This window comes from Dasypus novemcinctus, chromosome 17 (genome assembly GCF_030445035.2).
Source record: "Dasypus novemcinctus isolate mDasNov1 chromosome 17, mDasNov1.1.hap2, whole genome shotgun sequence".
Taxonomy (NCBI): Eukaryota; Metazoa; Chordata; class Mammalia; order Cingulata; family Dasypodidae; genus Dasypus; species Dasypus novemcinctus.
The window spans coordinates 15192122-15215079 of record NC_080689.1 but is presented as its reverse complement, the minus strand read 5'-3'; the positions used below and the strand labels follow the sequence as shown (position 1 = coordinate 15215079).

The following is a 22958-nucleotide window of genomic DNA, read 5'->3' as shown; positions in this document are numbered from 1 at the left end:
ATGACGGTCACCGTGCCTGAAATGGTCACTGCCAGAGGACAAGACTGGGTCTGAGAGGCTGATGCCCCAAGGAGAGGCCAAGTCTGGGGACATTCAATCCCGCCCCCCCCTTTCCAGGGACCCTTGGGCAGGGTCAGTGACACCTACTGAGATCCTAGGAAGGCACAAGAACAAAACACATCAGGAATTCTACCAGGATAAGTCTCCCCAAATGTGGCCTACGACCCCAGTCTATTGTCCCGCTGATCCTTGATTTAGAGCTAACTATAATATATAAGAAAAGAACAAAAACAAAAAAAAAAGAAAGAAATGCAGCGATTAAGAGCAAGGGCTGCCTCAAATCCTGGGCAAGTTATTTAGCCTCTTTTTTTTTTTTTTAAGATTTATTTATTTTATTTATTTCTCTCCTCTTCCCTCCCCCCCACCCCAGTTGTCTGTTCTCTGTGTCTATTTGCTGCGACTTCTTTGTCCGCTTTTGTTGTTGTCAGCGGCACGGGAATCTGTGTTTCTTTTTGTTGCGTCATCTTGTGTCAGCTCTCTATGTGTGCGGCACCATTCCTGGGCGGGCTGCACTTTTTTTGCGCTGGGTGGCTCTCCTTACGGATCGCACCCTTGTGAGTGGGGCTCCCTGCGCAGGGGACACCCCTGCGTGGCAGGGCACTCCTTGCGCGCATCAGCACTGTGCATGGCCAGCTCCACACTGGTCAGGGAGGCCCGGGGTTTGAACCGCGGACCTCCCATATGGTAGACGGACGCCCTAACCACTGGGCCAAGTCCACTTCCCTTATTTAGCCTCTCGATGCCTCAGTTTCCTTGTCTGTAAAATGAAGATACATATAGGGCCTGCCCCAGAGGGTGTGGTGAGGATTCAAGAAGCGCAGGGCCTGAGAAGCGGCCAGAGCACAGTATTCCCATCGTGTTGCTATTCGGGGTGGAAATAGTGTTGGGGCACGAAAGACCAAAGAGCAGAGAAGGGGAGAAGCAGCAGTGATCTGGAGCAGGGCTTGGGAAACGTTTCTGTAAAGGGCCAGAGAGTAAACCTCGGATGCAGCTCCTCAACTCTGCCATCATGTCAGGAGCGTGGTCATGGGCAACAGGGAAGCAAACGGGCCTGGCTCTGCCCCAAACGGCTTTATTTACAAAACCAGGTGGCATGCTGCGCGGCCTCAAGCCTCTGGCCCCGAGCCTTCCCCACGCAGGGGCCTCTGCGCAGGAAGCCGCCTTCCTGTCAGGGGACGGACAGGACATTTTGACGCCTCCCCCGTTTCCTCATCATTCTCCTAAATCCTGGGGGTTTGGGGTTCCGGGTTCAGAAGGTGCCCAGGCTGGAGAGCACATCCACTCAGCACCTTAGGAATCGCCCCCCTGGCGGGGAGGAGGCCGAACTGGATTTGCCATGGTTCTTAGCACATGCCCCATGTAAAAAGAAACATGAGGTAGTGGTTGGGAGCAAATCCTGCCCCAACTCCTCGGGGCTGAGACGGCCTCCTGGAGGCTGCAGAGCGGCAGCGCAGCCTTCCCGGCCTGCCTCGGGGCCAGAGCCGCATTTGGTGAAGGCCAGGCAGGGAAATGGAATCCAAACCAGAGAGCCAGCTGCTTCTCCCCTCGCCAGGCCCACTGACCTCCACAGAGCATGGGTCATCATAATAGCCACAAAAAAGTTTTTTTAAAATCCAAAGCCACAGACTTTTTGGTTTGCTTTGTGCATTAGTTTATTTCTATTTTTTCGGCTCCGGGGGCCCACCCGGGAACCTTTTTAACCAGCCTCTAGATAAATGCTCCCGGTTTACACTAAGGCAAGGCAGCCCCGCCCTGCCCGGGACTTACTGGGAAGCCCTCCCAGGCTCGCCTATAATTAGAAGACAATTAAATTAGAAACCATTCCGATTGTTCTTGGAAGGCCTCCAGCGCCACAGGCTCTCTTCTCAGCCCGGAAAGCTGACTCAGTGGGAACCCATCTCTGCGAACCCCACATCTTGGAGCAAAGTCCAGGGCCTGAGCAGCCAAGGGGCGGGGTCCTAGCATCCCTTTCCGGCCTCAGCTTTCAGGGCACCCCCCGCCCCCCCATCTGGGGAGTCTGCAGGTTGGACATCCCTCTGCCTCCCTCACTGCCTGCTCCAGCTTGCTCCGTTGCTAGAAGGAAAACACCCAGTGAGTTCACCACTGGGGTGGCTGGGTGCTTTCATCTCGCCGTATTCTGTTTAGTGTTTTTCAAAGGCAAACTTGGGGGCTCAGTTAATTGAGTAGTGAATTGCAAGGCCGTGTGCTAGAAAGTAGAAAAAGACAGTGTTAGCACCTTACCAAGAGATTCAAAAAATTAGGGCGAAGGCCACGTGATGTCATTCACGGAGTAAAAGCCACCTCCAAGCTAGGGGACAACTGGGAGAGCCAGGCCCCCCCGGGAGAGAGCCAGGCCGCTGGGACCCTCCCTGCTCTTCCCAGGGTTTCCTCCTGGGACAGACCCCCTGGGATGTCCTCGCTCAGCCTCTGGAATCCCCACCCCTGCGGTCATCCTCCCAGCCTGTTCTACAGCAGTCAGAGAGATGTGTTTGTTCCCAAAGTGAAGGTGTCTTTTTTCTCTTTCTCCTTGTTTTCAAACTCATTCTAGCCATTCAGACAATACGGCGCTGTCCGGAAGGAAAAGGGGATGTGCCCCTCACTCCTCCCTCGAGCCTCTATCACCTCCGCCCTGGGTCACCCCTGCCCAAAAGTCTTGGCAGGAATTTTAGCGACATCGCTCCAGACCCATCTCCATGCAGCTTGTAAGTTAGAAACCTATAGGAACACAAGCAGGCAATCGTTCTTGCGCACGATTCAATGCGCTGCCTTCTCTGCTACTCCACAGCGACTTGCGGACGGGTTTCCTCCTCAGGTTACGAAGAGTCCCTGTTGGTCCCCCGCTGAACCATGCTCCACTGGACTTTTGGTTTGCTTCTTGTATTGTTGTGGCAGTTACCCGTAAGCTTCCTAGCGAAGGCTCCTCCTGGGTGTTGTCTAACCTCTTCTGGAAAGCGTGAGGCCTCCTGTCGCACAGAGGCGGTGGCCTCCTGGGGAAGCCAGGCCCGGGGGCTCTGTGAAGGCTACAGAAGCCAGACGCCGCTGGGAATGTGAAGCTCTTCAAATAGTGCCCCTCACTTCTCCTGCGTCTATATTCTCTCTTCAAAAGTTTCACTGTCAGGTGTTGGAGTCCTGGGGGATGTGGACAAGAATATGACCAGGCTCTCCTCAGCAGCCTCGCCGACCCCGCCCCACAACCGACCTTCCAGTCAGCTCTGGACTGCTGCTCGGCCGACTTACACAGCCTCCCCGCTTCATCCAATGGCACTTCATTTCCAATAAATGATCTTTTGGCTGCTTTTCTCCCTAATGCTTTTAGGATGTTGTAGGGACAAGTTTCAGGGCTTTTCTCCTTTAAAAAAAAAAAGATTTCCAATTCACCGTGGCCTTGTCCTTCGAGCTTCCCTATACAGTATTCTCTCATACGGCGTTGGGAATTTTTGGTTTTCATGATCAAACGTGGCTCACTGGGGACAAGAGGATTCAAGGTGTGAAAGGTTTTAATGGATTTACCAAGGCCAAGTTTGACGTCTGATCAGAGTCAGCAGTTGATTCTAGAAGTTTCCTCACAGAACCCAGCCTTTGAAAGAGAGCATGTTGTTTTGTCACTAATGTTTTGTCACCCCAGTATCAAAGCAAGGCAACAGTGAATTGTGGCGATTGGGAGGGGGTAAGGTGCTCACAGCACACCATCTCTCTTTCCACAGCCAGGCCTCTAACCAGACCCCCAACATAAAACTTTTGAGCTGGAAATACAGGTCTCCCATTCTGAAAGTGGGAAAGTGAAGAAGTAGCTCCTCCTCCTGCTCAGTATTGCTTTAATGTAGTCGCTGCTGAAAGCAACAGAACACCTGGCTGTTTGCCATCCAGCTACCAGGCTGGGCGATCATGGGCAAATCACTTAATCTCTCTGGGCTTCATTTGTCTCACCTGTAAAATTAAACAACTGGACTCCTACATTCTATTACTTACTTTATTGCACGGCCCATTCTTCACATAGAGCGTTTCGAGGCTCCTCATAGCAAATCTTACCGTGGGACTGGGAGAACAGAAGGTAAACGGAGGAGTGAACCCGAAGCTTATTCTTGGCCGCCGTGCCAGGAGTCCTGTTGTTGCCCAGGAGCCTCCCTCATGCCCCGGACCCCACCGATGCCCCCACACCCCTTTAGGAACGGAGCCTGAGGCACACCTGCTGTGTGGAGCCTGTGGAAGGCCTGCTGTCTTCAGAGCTCTCTGAGCACATCAGCCATTAGTCACAGCGCGCGGGCGGCACGCTCGGCCTCCAGTGCGCTCTGCTCTGGCGCCTCTTCTCAGGCTCTTTCCCACGAATGGGTGAGATGCAGGGTGAGGGCCGTGCGGGAGCCCAGGGTGCACGGGACTGGGATTCAGCTTAAATTGCCCTTTTCGTCTAGGATGTGTTTGTTTCCTCGCTCTGTTTGGGAAGAGGTACATACTATCCTCTGGGTCCCCCCTGAGAGAGCCACCCTTTCTCTGAAGGCAGCTGGACTGGAGGACTTCGGCGGTCAAGGGGGGCGGTGGCCATCCACCACGTGGCACCACGGGGCGCTCACGGGTGGGGCGGGAGCCAGCTCCCGGAAGGCCGTGCCACGCCGGGCGCTCAGGCAGAGCTGAGGAAGTGTGTCTTTTCAGGTGGGGCGCCGGGCAAGGATGACCCACGGCAGGGGCTGGAAGTGCAGCCGCTGGCTCCCTGTCCTGGTGGTAAGTGCCCACGCGCTCAGCCGCCGCAGTGCCTGCTGCCCGGCCCCGGGTAGGTTTCTGTACCTCCCAGGGGCCCTGGGTCTGCACTGGTCGCCAAGAGCACGGGTTCCAGTTCAGACCATGTCGTCCATTCACTATGGGAGTTTGGACGGGGTCCCTTAGCCTTTTTAATTTTTAAAAATTTTATTGTAGTAAAATATATATTACATCAAATTTGCCACTTTAACCATTTTTAAGTGTCCAGTTCACTGGCATTAATTACATTCCCAACGATGGGCAACCATCACCCCCATCCATTGCCAAAACTTTTTCACCCCCCCAAATAGCTCCACACCCACTCAACAGCGTTTCCTCCCTCCAGCCCCTGGCCCCTTAATCCCCTTTCTGTCTCTATGAATTTGCCAGTTCTAGATAGTTCTTATAAGTGGAATCAGACCATATCTGTCCTTTTGGGACTGGCTTATTCCACTCAGCACAATGTTTTCAAGCTCCACCCATGCATCAGCCCTGGGCAGTTTGAGCCTCAGGTTCCACAACTGTAAACTTTAAATGGTAGCTCTCTTTATCACAGTCTTGGGTGGAAACATCATTAAATGCTCATTTGTGTTGAGAGATACACAACTCGGGGATGCTGGCTGAGCATCCAGCCCGTGGGGGACACGCAGTGGGACAATACCCGTGTCCCTCCCAGCACGTTCGTCTGGGGTCTTAGAAGGAGCCACACTGTTTTCGAGGCTCAGGGAGGGCCATATCCATAACTTTGGAGAGAATTGAAGAAAGATTTCAGGGAGAGGAATTTGAAACAGACCTTAGAGGTGGGCTGGGGAAGAAGTCATTCCAGGTGTGGTGAGAGGCCCCAGGAGGAAATGCTGGTGGGAGGCAGAGGGTGGGTGTGCTCAAATTATGAAATACCAATCCCTGGGGATCTGGCACCAAACGAGCCCTGTGTGACTTCCCAGCACCGCGGCTGCCTCCTGCCTAAAGCCGTCTCTTAACAATCTGGGCTCTGCCCCCGAGCAGGTGGCTTGTGTTTCCAAAGAGGTGCGGAGGCCAAAATGACCCCCTTGTTCGCGGCAGGTGTCTCTGATGTACTCGGCCAGCGCCGAGCACTCCAGCTGCGGGGAGAACGAGTACTACAACCAGACCACCGGTCTGTGCCACGAGTGTCCCCAGTGCGCGCCCGGGGAGGAGCCCTACATGGTAAGGACACCCCCTTCCCCAGCCGGGCTGGCCACACCCTCCTGGGCCCAGGGGGACAGTCAAGGGTGACGCTTTCTCCAGCAGTGTCACCGCGCCCTGAGCTCGCTTCCACCAACAGGTGGTCGCCAAGGGAGGAATGAGCCTTCCACGGTGATTCGACTGGAGGTGGAATGACTGGAGCTGCTGGAGCACAGGAACAGGGCCTGCTGTTTGGGGGAGAGCATTTGTGAAGGGACTTCTCAGGAGCTCCTTTTAACTGCTTTAGAGGACAGTGACTTTCCTGGTCCACCTTGATCAAATGGGCTTCAGATCATCTGAGTTAGAAATGTCCTCCCCCAATATGAAGAGCGTCTCTATTCCTGAGCTTGCATCCCCCTTCTCCTTTGGGAAAGGCTGAGCATATCCGTTCTGTTACGCGCCAAGAAAAGCTCCCACGATTCTAAGATTTGCAGTTCCCGTAGAGAGGTGGGAAAAGTTAGACGCCAGCAGCTGAGCCTGTGACTTTACAGGCGATTGCCGTAGCTGGTTTAATTTCCTGCAGGAACTCTTAGCAGAGGGGTAGTGTCTGGTGCCAGGGAGCTTCAGGGAGGAGGCTGGTAAAATGGGGACACGTTTGTAACCAGGACTGGTCAAGAGGCAAAGGCCCAGCAAGAGTAGCTTTTGGAAACGGCCAGTGGGTCCTTGCCCAAGGACCATCCGTCTGAACTTCTGCAGAGTAAGTCACTATGGTCAGGTGTGTCCTGTGTCCTTTTCCCCTGGCAGTCCTGTGGCTACGGCACCAAGGATGACGACTATGGCTGCGTCCCCTGCCCAGCAGAGAAGTTTTCCAGAGGAGGCTACCAGATATGCAGGCGGCACAAAGACTGTGAAGGCTTCTTCCGGGCCACCGTGCTGACGCCGGGGGACATGGAGAACGATGCCGAGTGTGGGCCTTGCCTCCCTGGGTAAGCACGGGCCCCCAGTCTCACCAGCGGGGAGGTCAGCCAACACGGGCCCCCCAGCACCTGCGGCCCTCGAGGCAGCGCAGCTCCAGCCCTTCATCCCCAATGGTGAGGGCCGCTGGGCAGGAGGCAGGTGCGAGCCTGGGGTCAGGAGGCCTGGGACCTGGGCAGGCTTCGTCCCCCAGGTGAGTCCTCCTCCCCCAGGCCCGGCTTCCTTGTCTCCAAAGTGGCAATTACTGACAATAGCTTCTGACTACCCAAATCAAACCAATTTTAAAATGAGATAACATGTGAGATGCTTTGGAGAAAAAAAAACTGAAATTCCATACAAAAGGTCTATTGTTAGTATTTTCTGTGTTCTGGAAATTTTGAGGGTAAAAGCTACTGATAGGAATATTGGAGTCACACAGTGCCTATAATTCCACCCAACTCTGTATTTTACGTATCAAAAATCTTCCAAAAAAGCAAAGTGAAAGTGCAATTTGCCTGAAAGCCAGAAAATTTAAATCTCCCTTTATTCTCCAGAATGCATTGGCGAGTCCTGCTTGGGACCAGGAAAGTATCTCCTGGACACCCGGTAGATGCTAAGCCTTGGCCGGCCCTGCTGCCTCCCTCTAGTGGCCACAAACCATAACGCTGTGTGAGGGCCGCCGTTAGAAAGGCAAGGAGGGGGAGGCTGGGGTGGGGTAGGGAGCGGCTGGAGGCGGCAGCGATGGCTGGTGGCCCTGTTGTCCTGAATAACCCACTGCACTTTCCAATGAGTGTGTGCACATACTCCCTTCCTAGATCACTGTAGCAAGTTAAAAGGAGGAAGGAAATAAGAAGGGATGGAGAGAGCCAAACGTGAACATGGGGCATTTGCGTATCAGAAGAAAGAAGTACAAAAAGGCAGAAAAACCCATCTTTAGGAATAGGTTGAAAGTGAATAGCTCTTAGCATAAGGAGATGTTTAAACTCCCCCCAAAAGGTAGCCTTAACTCAAAGTTGTTATGGAGGAGCATCCATTTCCACGGACTGAACTACATCTCCCTGCTGATGACCCCCAGGCTCCTTAGTTTTCTGTTTTCAGCTCAGACCTCCCTCTTGAGGTATAGACCCATGTATCTAAATATCTACTGGACCCCATGTCAATGTCCCCGAAACAATATGATTCAGACAGCTGTCAAATGAATAAAGTGGGAACTGATCTTTAAATATGAAAAAGCAGGTAGCTATAGCCAGGGAAAATGTTAGACTATCTTAGAAAATATGATCAAAAATAAAAGTTGTGTTGCTGGCTAGGCCTTAGTACATTTTGTTGAGCTTGTTGTGTTGTGGGCTCCACCAAAAGGAACATCAGTGTTGGAAGAACCTAAATTGATGTACTGCCACCCAGTTATCCAAGCATTGGTTGAGGGGCTGCTCTGTCTAGACCAGAGGATCTTAATCTTTTTATTTCATGGACCCCTTTGCCAATCAGGTGAAAACCACAGACCCTTTCTCAGAATGTAAAGGCAGATAGTTTTATGACACTCAACTAGCATTGGATTTAATAACTACCATAATTTCAAAATATGGATGAGTGTAAACAATTTTTTGAGATATGCAACAAATATAATGTGATATGAATGCTACTGTAATAATTTATTGCAAACATTCATAAATGAAGGAAATACTAGATTTCAGTTAGAGATCAGAGAAAAGAAAGATAATAAGTTTTTTTTTTTTTTTCAATTCAAGCTCACAGATCACCTGAAAACTTTCCACGGATCCCTTGGGAGTCTGTGGACCCCTGGTTAAGAACCCCTGGTCTAGATACTGTGTTTGGCTCTGAATGAGAGAAATTCAGTAGAACCTTGACATTAAACAGCTAGAATCATTCTCCGATAATTTATATGCTTCCAAGTATTGGTGCAGCTCAATGAGAAAGAAACATAGAAGACACATATTGCCATGCCTATCTTGGAAGAAGAAGAAGAAATGCCCTCTCTGCAAAAACTAAACTTGTTCTGAGAATCTCTTGGTGTGAGTCTTTCATCCAACATTCACAACATAACAGCTCCAGTATTTATTTTAGTTAACGCTTGAGTTGAGAACCTAGCAGGTAAATGATAGTGAAAGAAAAAAAGAGAGAAGATTCCTCTTTCCAGTGAAGAGAAAAGTCAGTGACCACAGAATAGTGTGGCAAGGCATACATAGTGTTCTAGAAATTAAGTAGGGCCCCCTCGCTTCATGGTTGTGGAGGTGGTGTTGAGAGGGGTCAAAGATATCCAGATGCATGCCACTGAAGCCAAGTTTTGAAGGATGAGTAGGAGTTAGTTAAGAAAAAGAACAGATCTCTCCAAGCAGACATGCTCAAGCCAAGGCTTAAACGCATGGGCAGCCTGACATGTACTGAACCATAAATTGCTCCTCATGGTTGGAGTCGCAGGTACATTTATGAGAAGCTAGAGAAGCAGTCAGCGGCCCAGTGAAATGGGGCTCTTGAAAAAGATGCTGAAGCCGGGAATCTTTAGCTTGAAGTTGATGAGGAGTCATCATTCAGAGTTTTATTCCAGTGTGTGACGTTATCAGACTATAAATTAGAACAATACTCTTGGCAGCAAAGAGGAAAACAGATTGGGTAGAGAAGAGACTGGAGCCAGGGGACTAGGAATGAGCTTAGCATGGTGTATGTGCAGAGTGGTGAGAATTGGAGCAAAGACCACGGCATTGGGAGTTGAGGAAGGAGGAAGGATTTGAGAGCTGGTTGGAAGATAGCCCTGACTGGAGTTGCAGATTGAGGACATGTCGGGAATAGAGAAAGGAGAGTTTGAAGAGGACTGTCAGATGTCTGTCTTGGCCAATTGTGTGGATAGTGGTGCCAAGATCTGGAGTACAGGAGGAAGAGGTGGTAGAGGGAGGAAGGAAGATGAGGAGTTCAAAGGTGACATGGCTGTGGGACATCTAGACCAAGCTATCTACCAGGTCTGAAGCACAGGGTAGAGAGCTGGGCTGAGGATAAGGACCTAGGAGCATCTACGCATGAATGGACATGGAGGCCATGGTCCACTTTGTAGAGGGAGAGGAGTGGGGGCTGGGAAATGGAGCCTTGCTGGTCAGTATTCCTGCCACTGCCCTTGAACCCACCACATCAGGATTCCATGAAATTCAGCCATGGTTTTGTTCCAGATGCTCTAAAAGATGCAGCAAGTATGCACATTGAGCAAGTAGCCTGTTTCATTTTTCTTTAGCGCCACAGAGAAATTTTAGTCAGAAAATACAAGACCTGGAACTAACTCAGTAAATAATCCTGTACTATAGGCAGAACAACAGCTTGGCCTTTAGAAAGGCTGATTCTGTGGCAATGAAGATAATTTACTTGGTCCTGATATATTTACCAGAAAGTGTCTAATCACCAAGGAAGTTCACCAATGGAATGGTGGAGAGCTTCCTGCCTCTAGAAGGATTCAAACAGAAATGGGTGACATCTCTGTCAGCAATGCTGTAGAATTAGTTGGGAGGCTGGCATAAGTGCTTTTCAAAGGTCCTTTCCAGCTCTGAAGTCCTGATAACTCCTTCCTCCCTCCATGAGAAGAGCAACTTGCTTATACCTCCCTATCTTCAGCACTCAGGACACCACAGGACCAGAACACTCAGTGAATGAATGAATGATATTGTGCAAGGAGGCGCATCTCAACATGCATCTCATTGCATCATCACATTGCTCTACAGATGTGCAAAATGCATGAAGAGTCAATTTCCAGTTTGGCTCTGGGATGTGATATGCTGTTTAAATAAACTACCCCCAACCCCAAGGCCTCTGAAATAGAAAGCATCCTTCTTTATCTCCATCCCTCAAATGAACTGTTGCCCAGTACTTGAAAGGGTAGGGCCCTGAAGGCCTCCCACTTCCTATTACATGCTCGAGGTCTAGAGAACAAAATTAATCTCTCATCCTATGTCACAGAGGAGATGACAAGGAATTTGGGCACGTTGGCCTTATTAGCTCAGTGAAAGGCTGTCTTCTTTCCTAAGTCCATGTGGTTATCGGGCTGCAGATGCAGACTACCTTGAATTTGGCTTTGTAACACTACAGGTTTCTTTGGCCCTCTCTCCTCCCTTGTGGTTTGGCAGGCACTCTCTCATTCTCGGCAGGCTGCACCATGTATCAGTTATGTGGCCGAGACACCTCGCTGAACAATGAGCAGTACGCGGGGCTTTCCTGTTGAGAAAGGGTTGTGTGGGAGGACCAGGAACAAAAACACAAGAAGAGGAAGAGAGAAGGGGTTAAGGTTCATGACCACCCCCAAGGCATCATCTTACCCATGCAGAAGCTTCTGCCAGCTGGGCTCCGTGCCGTGCTCGCCTCTTCAAGTGAGAGGCTCTAAGATGCTTAAGAGAGTGACGGACAGCAGTGGTTGGTTCTACATATCAAAACTTTTGAGGGAAAAGTGAGCGTTTGATGACCCAGTGGGGCCAGTTACAACCTACATTTTTAACAGGCCTAGCTTAGGACTCCTGAGAAGAGAAAAATCTTTGGGAAAAACCTACACCTATTGAGTTGGAGGAAGTCAATTCCTAAAATGAACACTCTAGAGGCCCCATTTAAACTGAATCTTGTTCTGAGCTATACACCTTAATCAACCTGTGAAGAACAGACGAAAAAAAAGAACTAGAATAAAATCAAAATATGAATCAAAAAGTAGGACAGACCTTTACAGAAATTGGAGGGGACAGAAATTATTTATCAGGGACACAGATCCCTGTGTAAACAATCAACTTCAGGTTAATGAAAATCTGTCAGATGGAAGAAGATAAACAATCATTCTCCATTCCCAAATAGCCCAGGATGAGAGGTATAGATGGAAGTTACACCAATGGGAGGTTAGGTTGGCCCTAAAGATAAAAATCCTAGATTATAAAATGTTCTGTGCAACAATACATGCTAGGAAACGGTAGCTTCTCCTTATCTGCAGGTGTTTAACACTCACCCAGAGTTAAACGGTACAATTAGGTAACAGCTTCCTGGAGCCAACATGTCTTTAAAATTTATAGCCTTTCAATATTTTTCTTTGCTAAGTTAATAAAATACATCACACAGCTTGGTCCAAACACGCTGCCAGTGTAGGAACGTGCGGCTGTTTGCCTGGTTGGAGCCCTCTTGGGAATTAGAAAAAGGCAGCCTCTCTGGATGAACACAGTCTGCGCCAGCAGAAGGTACCTTTGCTCAGAGAAAAAGCACACACAAAAGCAGGCATGGCCCCGAGGCAGAGCCAGGGTCCCCTCTCAGCTCCCTGGCCAGTGCCCCTGTGGAAGGCCTGAACTGTGATGGCCCTGGGAACCAGCTAGAAGGCAAGTTCCAGGTGGGCACCCAGTTCTAAAGCCAAAACATCCTGCACCCACCAGAGCGGTCCTGGGGTTTCATCTTGGCGCGGCCAACTCAACACCCGAGCGGTCACCGTGAGCTAGAACATCATCTGCTCAAGAGGGACAGAGCGGTGGTTCTGCTTTGAAGGGAAGGACAGATGCGCAAAATGCCTTCTGGGCTTTGTGTAGTGCAAGCATTTTGAACCTCGGTGGAGAAGAACTCGATGACATTCACCTACCCAACCAGTACTGACCAAGAACCTTCTTGCCTCAGTCCTGGGTACTAGAAATACAGATTGGCCAAGTCTTGCCCTCAAGGGTCTCCTAGTTTGGGAGGGAAGAGGCAACAGACAACTAGAGCATGGCAGGAGGGAGACTGAAATGGAGGTGGAAGTAGAGGCGTAAGTAAGTCCGGGGTGTCTCTGAGACATGGTACCTTTGAAGTGGGTATTAAGAAGCTGCAAGAGGGACTGGCACTGGCTGAGCGGGCTGCCGGAGTCACACGCGACAGCCGCACTCCGATGTGCGCCCCCTGCTGGGGGAACAGAGCAGAGCCACCCTTTGCCCCAGCATCTCTTCCTCCTTCACAGATGGCTTCTGGATGGTGGCAGAAAACTGTTTGAGGGAGGCTTTTTTCCAGAAGGCGTAACTGTAAAACTAGCTGCTGTGGCCTCTCCAAGGGATGTTTTCAGATTGGTTAATTAATGTTTACAAGATACACAGGGATCCGAGGATAAAAGGCTGTGAGGAAGAGCAGGTAATTATTATCATAATGTTACTGGTAATGGTCCAAAAGCATAAAGGCTGGAGTCCAAAGACCACCACCCCCTGCCCCCGCCACGAGCACTTCGGCACTGAGCTGCCGGCTGCCCTGCGGCTGCTACTGCCATCAGCCGGTGCCTTGGTTGTGCCCGACCAATAAAAAAGAGATTAAAACTCAACCACAGAAAAATCCAATAGCAGGGAGGGGTTTTTCATTGTTTGAGTTGTGTAATAAAGGCATACCTTGGCACCATCTCACATTGTTTAATCGGCTCCTCACCATGTGAGAAATGGCCTCCACGATCACTGCTGAATGTTTATGGAAAACTGGCACATGCCAAGGTAAGCTCCAAAGCCTGCAGTTAGAAAGGAGCCAGCGTTGTGATTCCAGACAGGGGACAGAGCCATCTGCAGGCACTGCCGTGTCCCATGCAGGTGGGGGGGGTGGTTCGTTCTGAGAGGTAGGACTTAAGCCATTTGAGTTCTGGCATAGTGACATCAGGATACTTGAAAGAATAGAACAGAACGGTATTGTAGGATAAAGGACCCTAAGAGATTTTACTGTGGATCATTGTTCTTTGTCTGTAAGCGTGGGCCATCCCTAGTCTGGACTCTCGCCATTATATAGGTGCTTTTGATCAAGCACTTCCCGAGAAGGAAGCAAGTGAATTTCAAGTCTGGGTTGATGGTACTTCACGCTCTCTTTAAAGCCACCTGCCTTGACCTCTCTGGACACAGCAGCCACACTCTGTGGGCAGCTCCTCTCAATTTCCCTCAGTAAACGTGGAGGCGGTGTGGGACATCGTGCTTTCCAGGGGCTCCTAGGCACGTCTGCCAGTAATCCCACCCGCTCCAGGCTCTGAGCAGGGGCTCTTGCCGAGGGAGGGTCCCTCCGCTGGGGGAGGCTGGTCTCCTGCTGGTCAGGCTACCGGAGCTCAGCAGGGCCATGCACGGTGGGCGCACAGACGTTGTGGGCGGACGATGTTGACAAAGGTGTTGATGATTTACGTGCACTGAACAAATCCATCGGCAAAACGAACCCGACGGGGAGGAGATTGAATGTCCCAAACTGGCCCCGTATTGGAAAAAGAATATCCCATTTCAGGGCGTGCTGAAGGCCCCCCAGAAGCTCTGTGGCTGAAACAATCCTCTGGCCTGGCAGGACGCTCGGCTCCTGCCTTGTCCTTTCATGCCTCGCTAGCTGCTTCGATGACAGGGCCCGCTAAATGGTCGTGATGCCAGCGTGGTCGGTGGTCGGGGCCTCATCCCTTGCCAGGCTCACCTGTGCTCCGTTTTGTCTTGTCTTGCCCTCCCTGTAGCTACTACATGTTGGAAAATAGACCCAGGAACATCTACGGCATGGTCTGCTACTCCTGCCTGCTGGCCCCTCCCAACACCAAGGAATGTGAGTCCTTCCCGTCCTTTCATCAGCACAGAGTTTGTTGGACACTGATCTCTTTCAGTAGAGGGTCTTGGAGAAGGAAGCAAGTCCTAGAACCAGCACAAGATTAGTGGCAATGGAGGCAAATATACTCCTGTTTCATAAACAAAAATAATCCCAAAGCCTCATCCATCAGGCGGCAGGCCTGTGCGGGGAGGTTTGTCACATTTGAACTGTGAGTCAGAGGCTGAGGTCTAGGGCTACCTTGAACGAGTCATTTAACCTCCCTGGGCTTCCATTTACTCATCTCTAATATGGGAGTAATGAGGTCTGACCTATCCATCTTATGGGACTATTGGGAAAATCGATGAGATCACAGAGGCAGAGGGATTTTGCAAAGTCTAGACAACTGCAAGTTCTCGTACACGGGTTGTTTTGTAAACCAGATGGGCCGGGGGAAATAGATGAGGACTGATCTCAATGAATGAAGTAGATTCATAAAATGCATGCTAAAAATCGGTCACATGGGTTTATAATCCCACGTGGACTCTGATGTTTCTCTGTTCCCATTTTGGTGTAATTTCATGGGCATCTACTGAAGAGGAAAGGCCAGGTACCTGTACTCCAGAGAAGACGTGGTGTCGTCTCTCGGCCTTGTGGTCTGCAGAGGTGCTTCTGAAGGGTGGGTGGGGAGCTCGGAGGAAACGGGTGTCTGGTCAAGGGGGTGCAGACCCCTGGTCAGCAGACATGCTGGCTGGCCAGCAGCTCCACTCCCATTCAAGGGCAGAAAGGGGGCGACACCTCCTCTCCTTGCTCCATAAGGCACCAGCCACCCCCTTTTTCTCACAATAACCTTGTCGAGCAGGGTAGAATAAGGGTCTGCATTGTAAGAGGCTGGGAGGGAGAGTAGGAGATTGGGAAAGGGGAGCCCCCTCTCCTAGCCTCCTTCCGGCTAAGCCTGGAGGAGCTCTGGGGCCAGGGAAGGGTGGCCCTGGAGGAGGGCTGTGCCTTCCAAACTGTTTAAGTAGATAAACCTGGTAATAATGGAGTTGTGTGCCTTAACCAGTGGTGGGGGTCCGTGGACAGATTTCAGGGGATCCTTGGGCTTGAATTTTTAAAAATCAACCTATTATCTTTATTTTCTCTAACCTCTAACTGAAATCTAATATTTCCTTCACTTATGAATGTATACAATAAATAAATTACAGAAGTGTTCATTTCACCTGACTGGCAAAGGGATATGTGGAACAAATAAGGTTAAGAACCCCTGCCTGGGTCACAGGACTTCAGGTGACTAGACCCTATACGTGTGGACAAGAAAGTAAACATCACTTTCTCCATCTCCAGCTCTTAGCGTCCTCTCTGCACTGGTCCTCGATTCAGAGATCTTTTGTATCCAGGGCACTGGCTCAGGAGTCAACAGATACACTAGAGCTGGAAGAGCTGGTTATGGGGCCTCAAAAACCACTGAACCCCAAACTCATAGGACTGCCCTTAGCAGCCCCACTCCAGAGAGCCATGAACTTGGCAAAAAGCCTCATTTCATCAGGACCACAAAGGTGCTTCCATTGACTGCCCACATCACATCAGTTTCCGCCCTTCTGCGTTTGTGCGCTGTGGGGGACAGCTCCTTTCACTCCAACCTAGGAAGCACATTCCCTCCTTTTTTAACTTTTTACTTTGAAATAATTTCAAACTTACAGGATAGTTGCAAAAATAATGCAAAACCCATACAGAGAACCCCAACATACCCCTTCCCCCAATTACCCAGATTCACCCACTTTTAACATTTGGCTTCATTTGCTGTTTCAGTCTATCTGTCCATCCATCCATCCCACCCACCTATCTATGAAGAAGCTTGTTTTTGTTTGTTATCCTTTAACTGGGCCACTGCTGAGTGAAGGTGGCATCCTTGATACTCTGAGCCAATAAATGCTGGATTATTAAAAACCACAGTCAGAGGACTTGCCAGGGACCTGGGGAAAAGCGTGACCCACACGCACAGAGGTGAGAACGCACAGGGAGGAAGACGGACAGGCCAAGAGGGAAGGTGCTCACACGGACGTCAGGTCCAGCCTCGCATTAGCACCTGGGCCCGGGATTGGCAAGGCTCAGCAGAGGAGACTCAGAGAAACGTGCCACGGTTCGCCTCCAGGATCTCACCGAGTCAAATCCCACACTCTCACGCCTCACTGTGCAGTGGGCTTTTCTATCCTTAAAGAAATAGCTGGCTTATCCAGCTGGCTCTGCAGAGCAGAATCGTGTAGGACAGTGATTCTCAAACCCTAGCATGCTTCAGTACAGCCCCTGCAGGGCAATGAAATCCCTCACTGCTGGGCTCGCCCACGATCCCGTAGGTCTGGGACCCTTTTAACTACTTTCCAGGTGATGCTGATGACGCAGGAACAGGGACCACACTGAGAGGCCCCAACGCGGTGATGGCCTTTACTCGGGAGCCCCAGTGCCTCTTGAACTTAGACACGCTATTTAACTTCCCAGGGCCTTGGTTTCCTCATCTGCAGAACGGCGAGTTCAGGAGTGGCTGTCCACCGGGCTGCTGTGAGGAGTCACGGAGGTGGCCCCCACCGAGCCTCAGGACCCCCGGAACACTGAGGCGGGTCGGCCGTGGTGGCCAATGTGATGCAGGCCATCCAGACACCCCTCAGAGAAAAGAAAACCAGCACTTCTTTACGTTTTAAATGGGTTAGGATCCTTCTTTCCAGGACTGCCAGGTGGCTTGAGGGAAAGTAGATAGGTCCACCTTTGCCAGGGATCAGCGTGGCGCGGGGCTGGATCTTCACCTGTGGTCGCTGCCTACGCAGCGTGGGATTCAGCCCCCGGCTTGCTACTTGGTAACTGAGAGTACGTGTGAGTCAAGGGACCGCCCTTGGTTTGTTTTCTCTACTGTAAAATTAAGAACATAATATCTGCTCAGTATACAATAGGGCTGACGCACAGGGTACAGAATACTTAGGAAAGCCTTGAACAAGCTTACCTTCTCGAAACCACACCTGCCCCGGAGTCCCCGGCCCAGCCCCTCCGGGCGGCCCAGCCCCCCCCTCGCGACCTGCGCCCCAGTGCTGGGGACCCTCGGAGGAGAGCCAGGAGCTTTGAAGCCAGGCCCCCGGCCCTCCGCCTTTCCTGCCGGTGAATCACCGGTTTGGAAAGCAGGAAGCCTTCCTTTGGGTTTGCTTGGGGCTGTGGTGAACAAGCACAGCCTTATCCACTCCTTTGCCACTTGCAAATCCAGTCATTTGTTGTGTTCTTGCAAATCAGCAGTAGATTAAAGTGAGAGAAAAAACCCTTCAGTTATTTTTAAGTTAAATCAAAGAGCAAGATCCACTTGAGCAACCCCAGCCTCCCGGCTTTTTTTTTCCCGGTGTCAGCCTCCTGAGAACTCTGCCCGGTGGCCTTGGGAAGGGATCTGGTTGGAATGGGTCCCGGGTCGCAGGGGATGGAGGGGAAAGGGGGCGCGGCGTAATGGGAAGCAAGCAAGGTCGTGGCCTCCCACCTTGGCTTCATTCCTGGTTTCCACCCTTGGGAAAGTTACCTACGTTCTTCGTACCTCCGTTTACTTGTCTGTAAAACGGAGGTGATATTGCCTCGTAAGATTGTTGCAAGGGTCAGACCAAACAGGATCAAATATCCACGGCGGGTGCCTTGGGTGCCCAGCGCCGGGAAAGCAAAGCCACTGCAGCCGCGCCCCCTGGCGGGCAAGCTCCACCCCTGCAGCTGCTCTCCCTGGGGTCCAGACCTAGCCTCACCACCCAACAACCAGACTGAAGCAAGTTTACACCCTGTGCTTCCATTGCCTCACCCTGTGTGTGGAGTAGTAAGATACCTCCCTCACACACAGGTTGAGGGGGGGAAGGAAATGCAAGAAAAGTGCTTAACCAGCTCAATACCTGGCACTTTTCATTCATCAGTAATTAAGACACTGAGCCAGGGCAGACCTGCCTTTTGGAGAATTCCATTTTGTTACAAAGAGTGCCAAGCAAAGTTTCCATTTAGTCCACGTGTGATGATGCTCTACTACCCACTGTGTGATGCCAAACAGTGATATGATTCGAATGTGAAAATCCTTGGTGTCCCCAAATGTCAGCTGCCAGGTCTTTCTAATGCAGTGCTTCTCAAAACTTGTAGATGCTCACACGTCACCAGGGGACCTGGTAAGAAACAGATTCTGGCCATATGTCTGGGGTGAGGCCCAAGACTTTGCATTTCTAACAAGCTCCCAGGTGATGCCGGGGCTGCTGGCGCCTGGACCGCACTTGAGTACGAGGCTCTTCTGTTAGAATCTCCCAGTTGTTCCAGGATCAGCCACTGGGGGGCGCTAGCGAATGCACCGGCATTGGGGCACACTTATTGACAGCTGTAAGGATTTTTTAAAAAACTAATTGTTCTTTAACATTCAAACTGCTTACCCTAGTGTAGAGAATACAAGCCAGTCTCTAATACATACTGACATGTTTATAAATTGTTTGGATTAACAAACCTCAAAGGCCTCATTATATCCTATCATCACCTTGAATAGAGGTATAACTGCATTAACCCAGATGCTTAACAGCTTACAAGATGGTCCTGCAGAAGGTGAACAGGCCACCGCCCCCCCCCCCCAGCAGAGCTGCCTCCCTCCCAGGGTCTAATATCCCCCCTCCCTGCTGCCATGAACTCAGCAGCAAGCTAAGCGAAACCAGACCCCACTTTCTTTCACTTTAATAAAGACCTTGTGTGGAAATTTCTACCTACTTTCAGGGATGACAATTTTCCCAAGCTTTCCCTGTCCTTTTATAAAATATCTCTTCCCTGCTTATTTTAAATAAAAGCTGGTGTTCAAATGAAGCATTATGGAAAGTAGAATGGACATTATATTATCAGTCACTGACTGTCCAATAGAAACCAACACCGAAAAACATTTTAACTCTCCAGTCCAAGAAGGCCAAATAAACTGGAAAATACACAACACATATTGGAATGGGGTGAAGGCTCCTAAGCACCAAATATGTTTATTGGTGCTCGGTGAGTCCTCCCTTGGTAGGCCAGAGTAGAACCTGGAACCAGAAAACCTGCTGGCCAGGGGTCTTGGCGGGGGTGCCGGTGGTACTGGCCCGCTGAGCTGGAGGAGCAGTCACGGGCTCCAGTGCTAGCTCAGGCAGCCCCGCTTTAAGAACCGCTTTGCTCCCTCCGAGCCAGGCAGTGTGCTTGGCGCTGCAGCCACATAATGGGTAATGCTACACGTTATGGAGCAGCATTATCCTCGCTCTACAGACTAAGAAATAGCCGGCTAGAGGTCATCTGTCTGCAGGCCCTCCCATAGCTCCCAAGAGGAGAAGTGATGGTAGCAGAGGAAGGGAGAGTCGGGACGTGGCCCAAAGCTGGCCAAGGCAAGGTCTCTGGCTCCACGGCCCGCTTTCTAGCATGGTGTTAGGCTCAAGCCTTTATGCATAGATCCCATTGATTCCACACAATATTGGTATTGTAATAAAATTCAAATATGTAATTTTATAATTTTATGCTGTATTTTTCAAGTAGGTAGGGGGAATGAAGAGAGGTGCTTGTTTCCTATGGAGATTTTCTAGCCACCCCACCCCCGCACCCTGGAAATCACCCATCCTTTCAGGGGTCATCACGAGAGATGTGGCAAAACTGGCTTTGGGGGAGACGTTGCTGTGAGTGAGCTTCTTGGCTCGCATTTCAAAACCACGTCCCAAGCACATGGTTGGCTATTTTGGAAAAGATCTACCCAATCGTTTTCCCTGATAACAGGCTTATCCTACGTGTAATAATGGTAACAGTGAAAAAGAGGAAATACTTGTGTGGAAGGGTCAGCGTTGCAGTCTAGGAACTGGGAAGCGACAAGGGCCAGCACCTTGGTGGGTGGAGGATGGGGCATCCTGCCCGTGGTTCTTCCTTGGGGAGCTCGGCTCCCCTTGTCTCTCTCACATCTTCACTCTCATTCTGGAGGGTAGAAAGATAGAGAGGATTGAATTGTGGGCAAAACAGGCCAAATAAGTTACATACTGTTGTCAAAACTCAAACTGTAGTCCACGCAGCGGTCTCTTTCTCTTGGCCAACAAGCCTGCTCCTCTGGCCTGCTGGTCACGGACCTGCCACACTTTCGAGAATTCTAGCCCACCGTTGCCAAAAGCCACCACAAGGTGATTGAGTGCCTGCTTCGCCCAGTCTCCCTGAACCCTTCTGCCGACAAAGCCAGTTAACTCCTTTCCTTACGGCAGAGCTGCAGAAAGAGAGGTCTCTGGGAGTAGCAAATGCTCTGCTGCCCCCAACTTGGAGACTGCAGAGGTATCTGAAAGCCACACGTCCTCCTGCTCCTTTTTGCAAAACACAGTGCAGATGACCCTGGTTCTGTAGATGGGTCACCTTGGGAAGCATCTCTCTGCCATTCCTGCAGTTTTTGTAGGGTCCCTCTGGCGCCGCCCCCCATAGGAGTGGGACGGGAACAACTAGGGCCTGAAAAGGGCTTGTGGGTGAATCTGCGACAACAGAAGACCTGAGCCGCAGAGACTGAGCTTTGAAGGAACGATGTGAGATCCATGAAGGTTCCCTGATACCACCCCCCCACGCCCCTCCCTTGTCACCCCTCAGATCCACCCAGAACTGCTCCAGGATCCGAGGAAAACTAGAACACACCTGCCCGGCCTTGCAGCCCAGGGTGCCAGCAGGGCGCTGCTCAGCTGACGTGAGCTGGAGTTCAGCTGGGGGAAAGAACTTGCAGTAAACCAGGGTCGAGGCGAGCCCCAGCTCGTCACCTAACCAGAGGGCCAGCGAGGCCGCGCACGGGGCCTGCTGGGTCCAGCACGCTGTGCCATCGCCGACTTGTCGTAGCCTGCACGCGCGGTTGGCGGCATCCTTACGTAACCAGCCTGTGCCAGGAGATGTGAAAACATTTCCCAAGTCTGTGGGCCCCGCGGGCTGTTTTCTCTAGCCCCGCTCTAGACCACAGGCCTGGGTGTACTTTTGTCCCCAGACCCAACCCGTCACCCAGCCTACAACTGCAAGCCCTGGCAGAGAGGAACAAGAAGAAACAAAGAGGACAAACACCCACAGATAGAGCCTACGGTTATTTTCCTTCCTGGTGACATCTCGTAAGCTCCCTTGAGCCCCTTACCAAAAAGGCAGATTAGCTTTTTTTCAACATCCCATTTACCTCTTTTAGAGGAGCTTATGTCATGCTTGAAGCTAGTTCACAATTTCACTTTTTCTCACCTCACCTGATGAGATTTGATATGCTGCTTCCCACAGCAAAGGAATTGGGGCAAGAACTCTGAAGCCCACCTTGCGCTGTGACTTTCGAGTGTCACTAACTCGGGATCTCTGAGCAGGAAAAGGCCGAGGGTCCCCTTGGGAGCCTCTGGAGTCATGCTGTGTTGCCTGGCCCCCGGTCTGGAGGCAGGCAGCTGTCAGCCGGGGACTCCTGCCTTCTACCGGCGCCTCTTCTGAGGCAATGTGAGACTAAAGGACAAAAGCAAAGACTTACCAGAACTTTTGGCCCCAACATGAAGAGCCAACAAACGGAAGCTTGTGGTCGACCCCCTGGAAGATGAGGAAACAGCTCTCGGAAGGTGGAGCCCGGGGAACGGCGGGGGGCGGGCACCCCAGACAGAGGACACCGAGAATGACCAGCGTCCTAGCTGTCACCAGCAGCCCTCCTCCTCCAGACGGCCATCGGCTCCTTACGTCCACCCGGACCCCCTGTCCCGCTTCACGGTTTCCTGTCCCACGGACACCATCCCGTCCCTGGGCCACTCATTGCAGAAGGAGATGGTGGGGTCCCAGGGACATGGCTGGGGCCTGGGCGTAGAAGGTATATAGTCCCTGCCCGAGCCGCTTGCCCCCTACCTCCCTCCCCTTTTGGTGGGAGAGCTCATAAGCAATTACAATGACCAGACACTGAAGGAAGAGAAGGAAGACGCGGAAGCCCCGGAGCTCACCCACGGCCCACAGAGGGCCGGGAGCCCTGTTCCGAGGGGCAGGCCTGCCCGCTCGCGCGGCCGAGGTGGGCACACGGTCCGGCTTTGGAGGCGGCTCTTCAGGCGGCATGCACCAGGCAAGAGGGCGAAGGCTGAGCCCCTGGACTCCAGAAAAAGTTCACGACCAAAACGTTCTCATCACCCCAATACGTGTGTCTTTCTATTTGAAGAGCAATAACCTTCGAAAGATCAGAGTACTCTTAAGGGATTTTAACCACTCTAAGAAATAAAAATATTTCCCCTCCCATCTGCCCTCTTTCTCCCTTTGATTCAAAATCTAGAATTCCAGCCCCAGAAGCTCTCTTGCCAGTGCCCTTCAGGCTTTGCGGGTGCAGGTTCTTCTCCAGGTCCTTTTGAAGAACCCAGGGTCCCTTCGTCTCCTTGCAGGTGGGGGAGCCTCTTCGGGAGACTTTTGTTTTAATTTTTATGGTGGTGACATGTATACTGTAGACCCAGGCAAAGCTCCAGAGGGTGGGCAGCTCTGATTCTAAGAGGTCTGACTGGCGAGTGGACTCGAAGGCGATGCAAGGACAGGTCAGCACCTGTGCGCCCGAGGGCAAGGCCCTGTCCAGGAGTGTC

At 51.3% G+C, this 22958-nt stretch overlaps 1 protein-coding gene across 3 annotated transcripts in view; it reads left to right on the top strand.

Annotated features, from left to right (window-relative positions):
• The first annotated feature begins 4710 nt into the window (after window positions 1–4710).
• Window positions 4711–22958, top strand: part of EDAR (ectodysplasin A receptor) — a 48089-nt gene continuing 29841 nt past the window's right edge. For all 3 annotated transcript variants that reach the window (XM_012522209.2, XM_012522208.2, XM_004450507.3), the window contains exons 1-4: window positions 4711–4776; window positions 5854–5976; window positions 6739–6920; window positions 14327–14412. In XM_012522209.2, coding sequence (XP_012377663.1) covers window positions 4726–4776; window positions 5854–5976; window positions 6739–6920; window positions 14327–14412 — 442 coding nt within the window. In that variant the 5' untranslated portion in view covers window positions 4711–4725. The remainder of the gene's footprint in view (window positions 4777–5853; window positions 5977–6738; window positions 6921–14326; window positions 14413–22958) is intronic.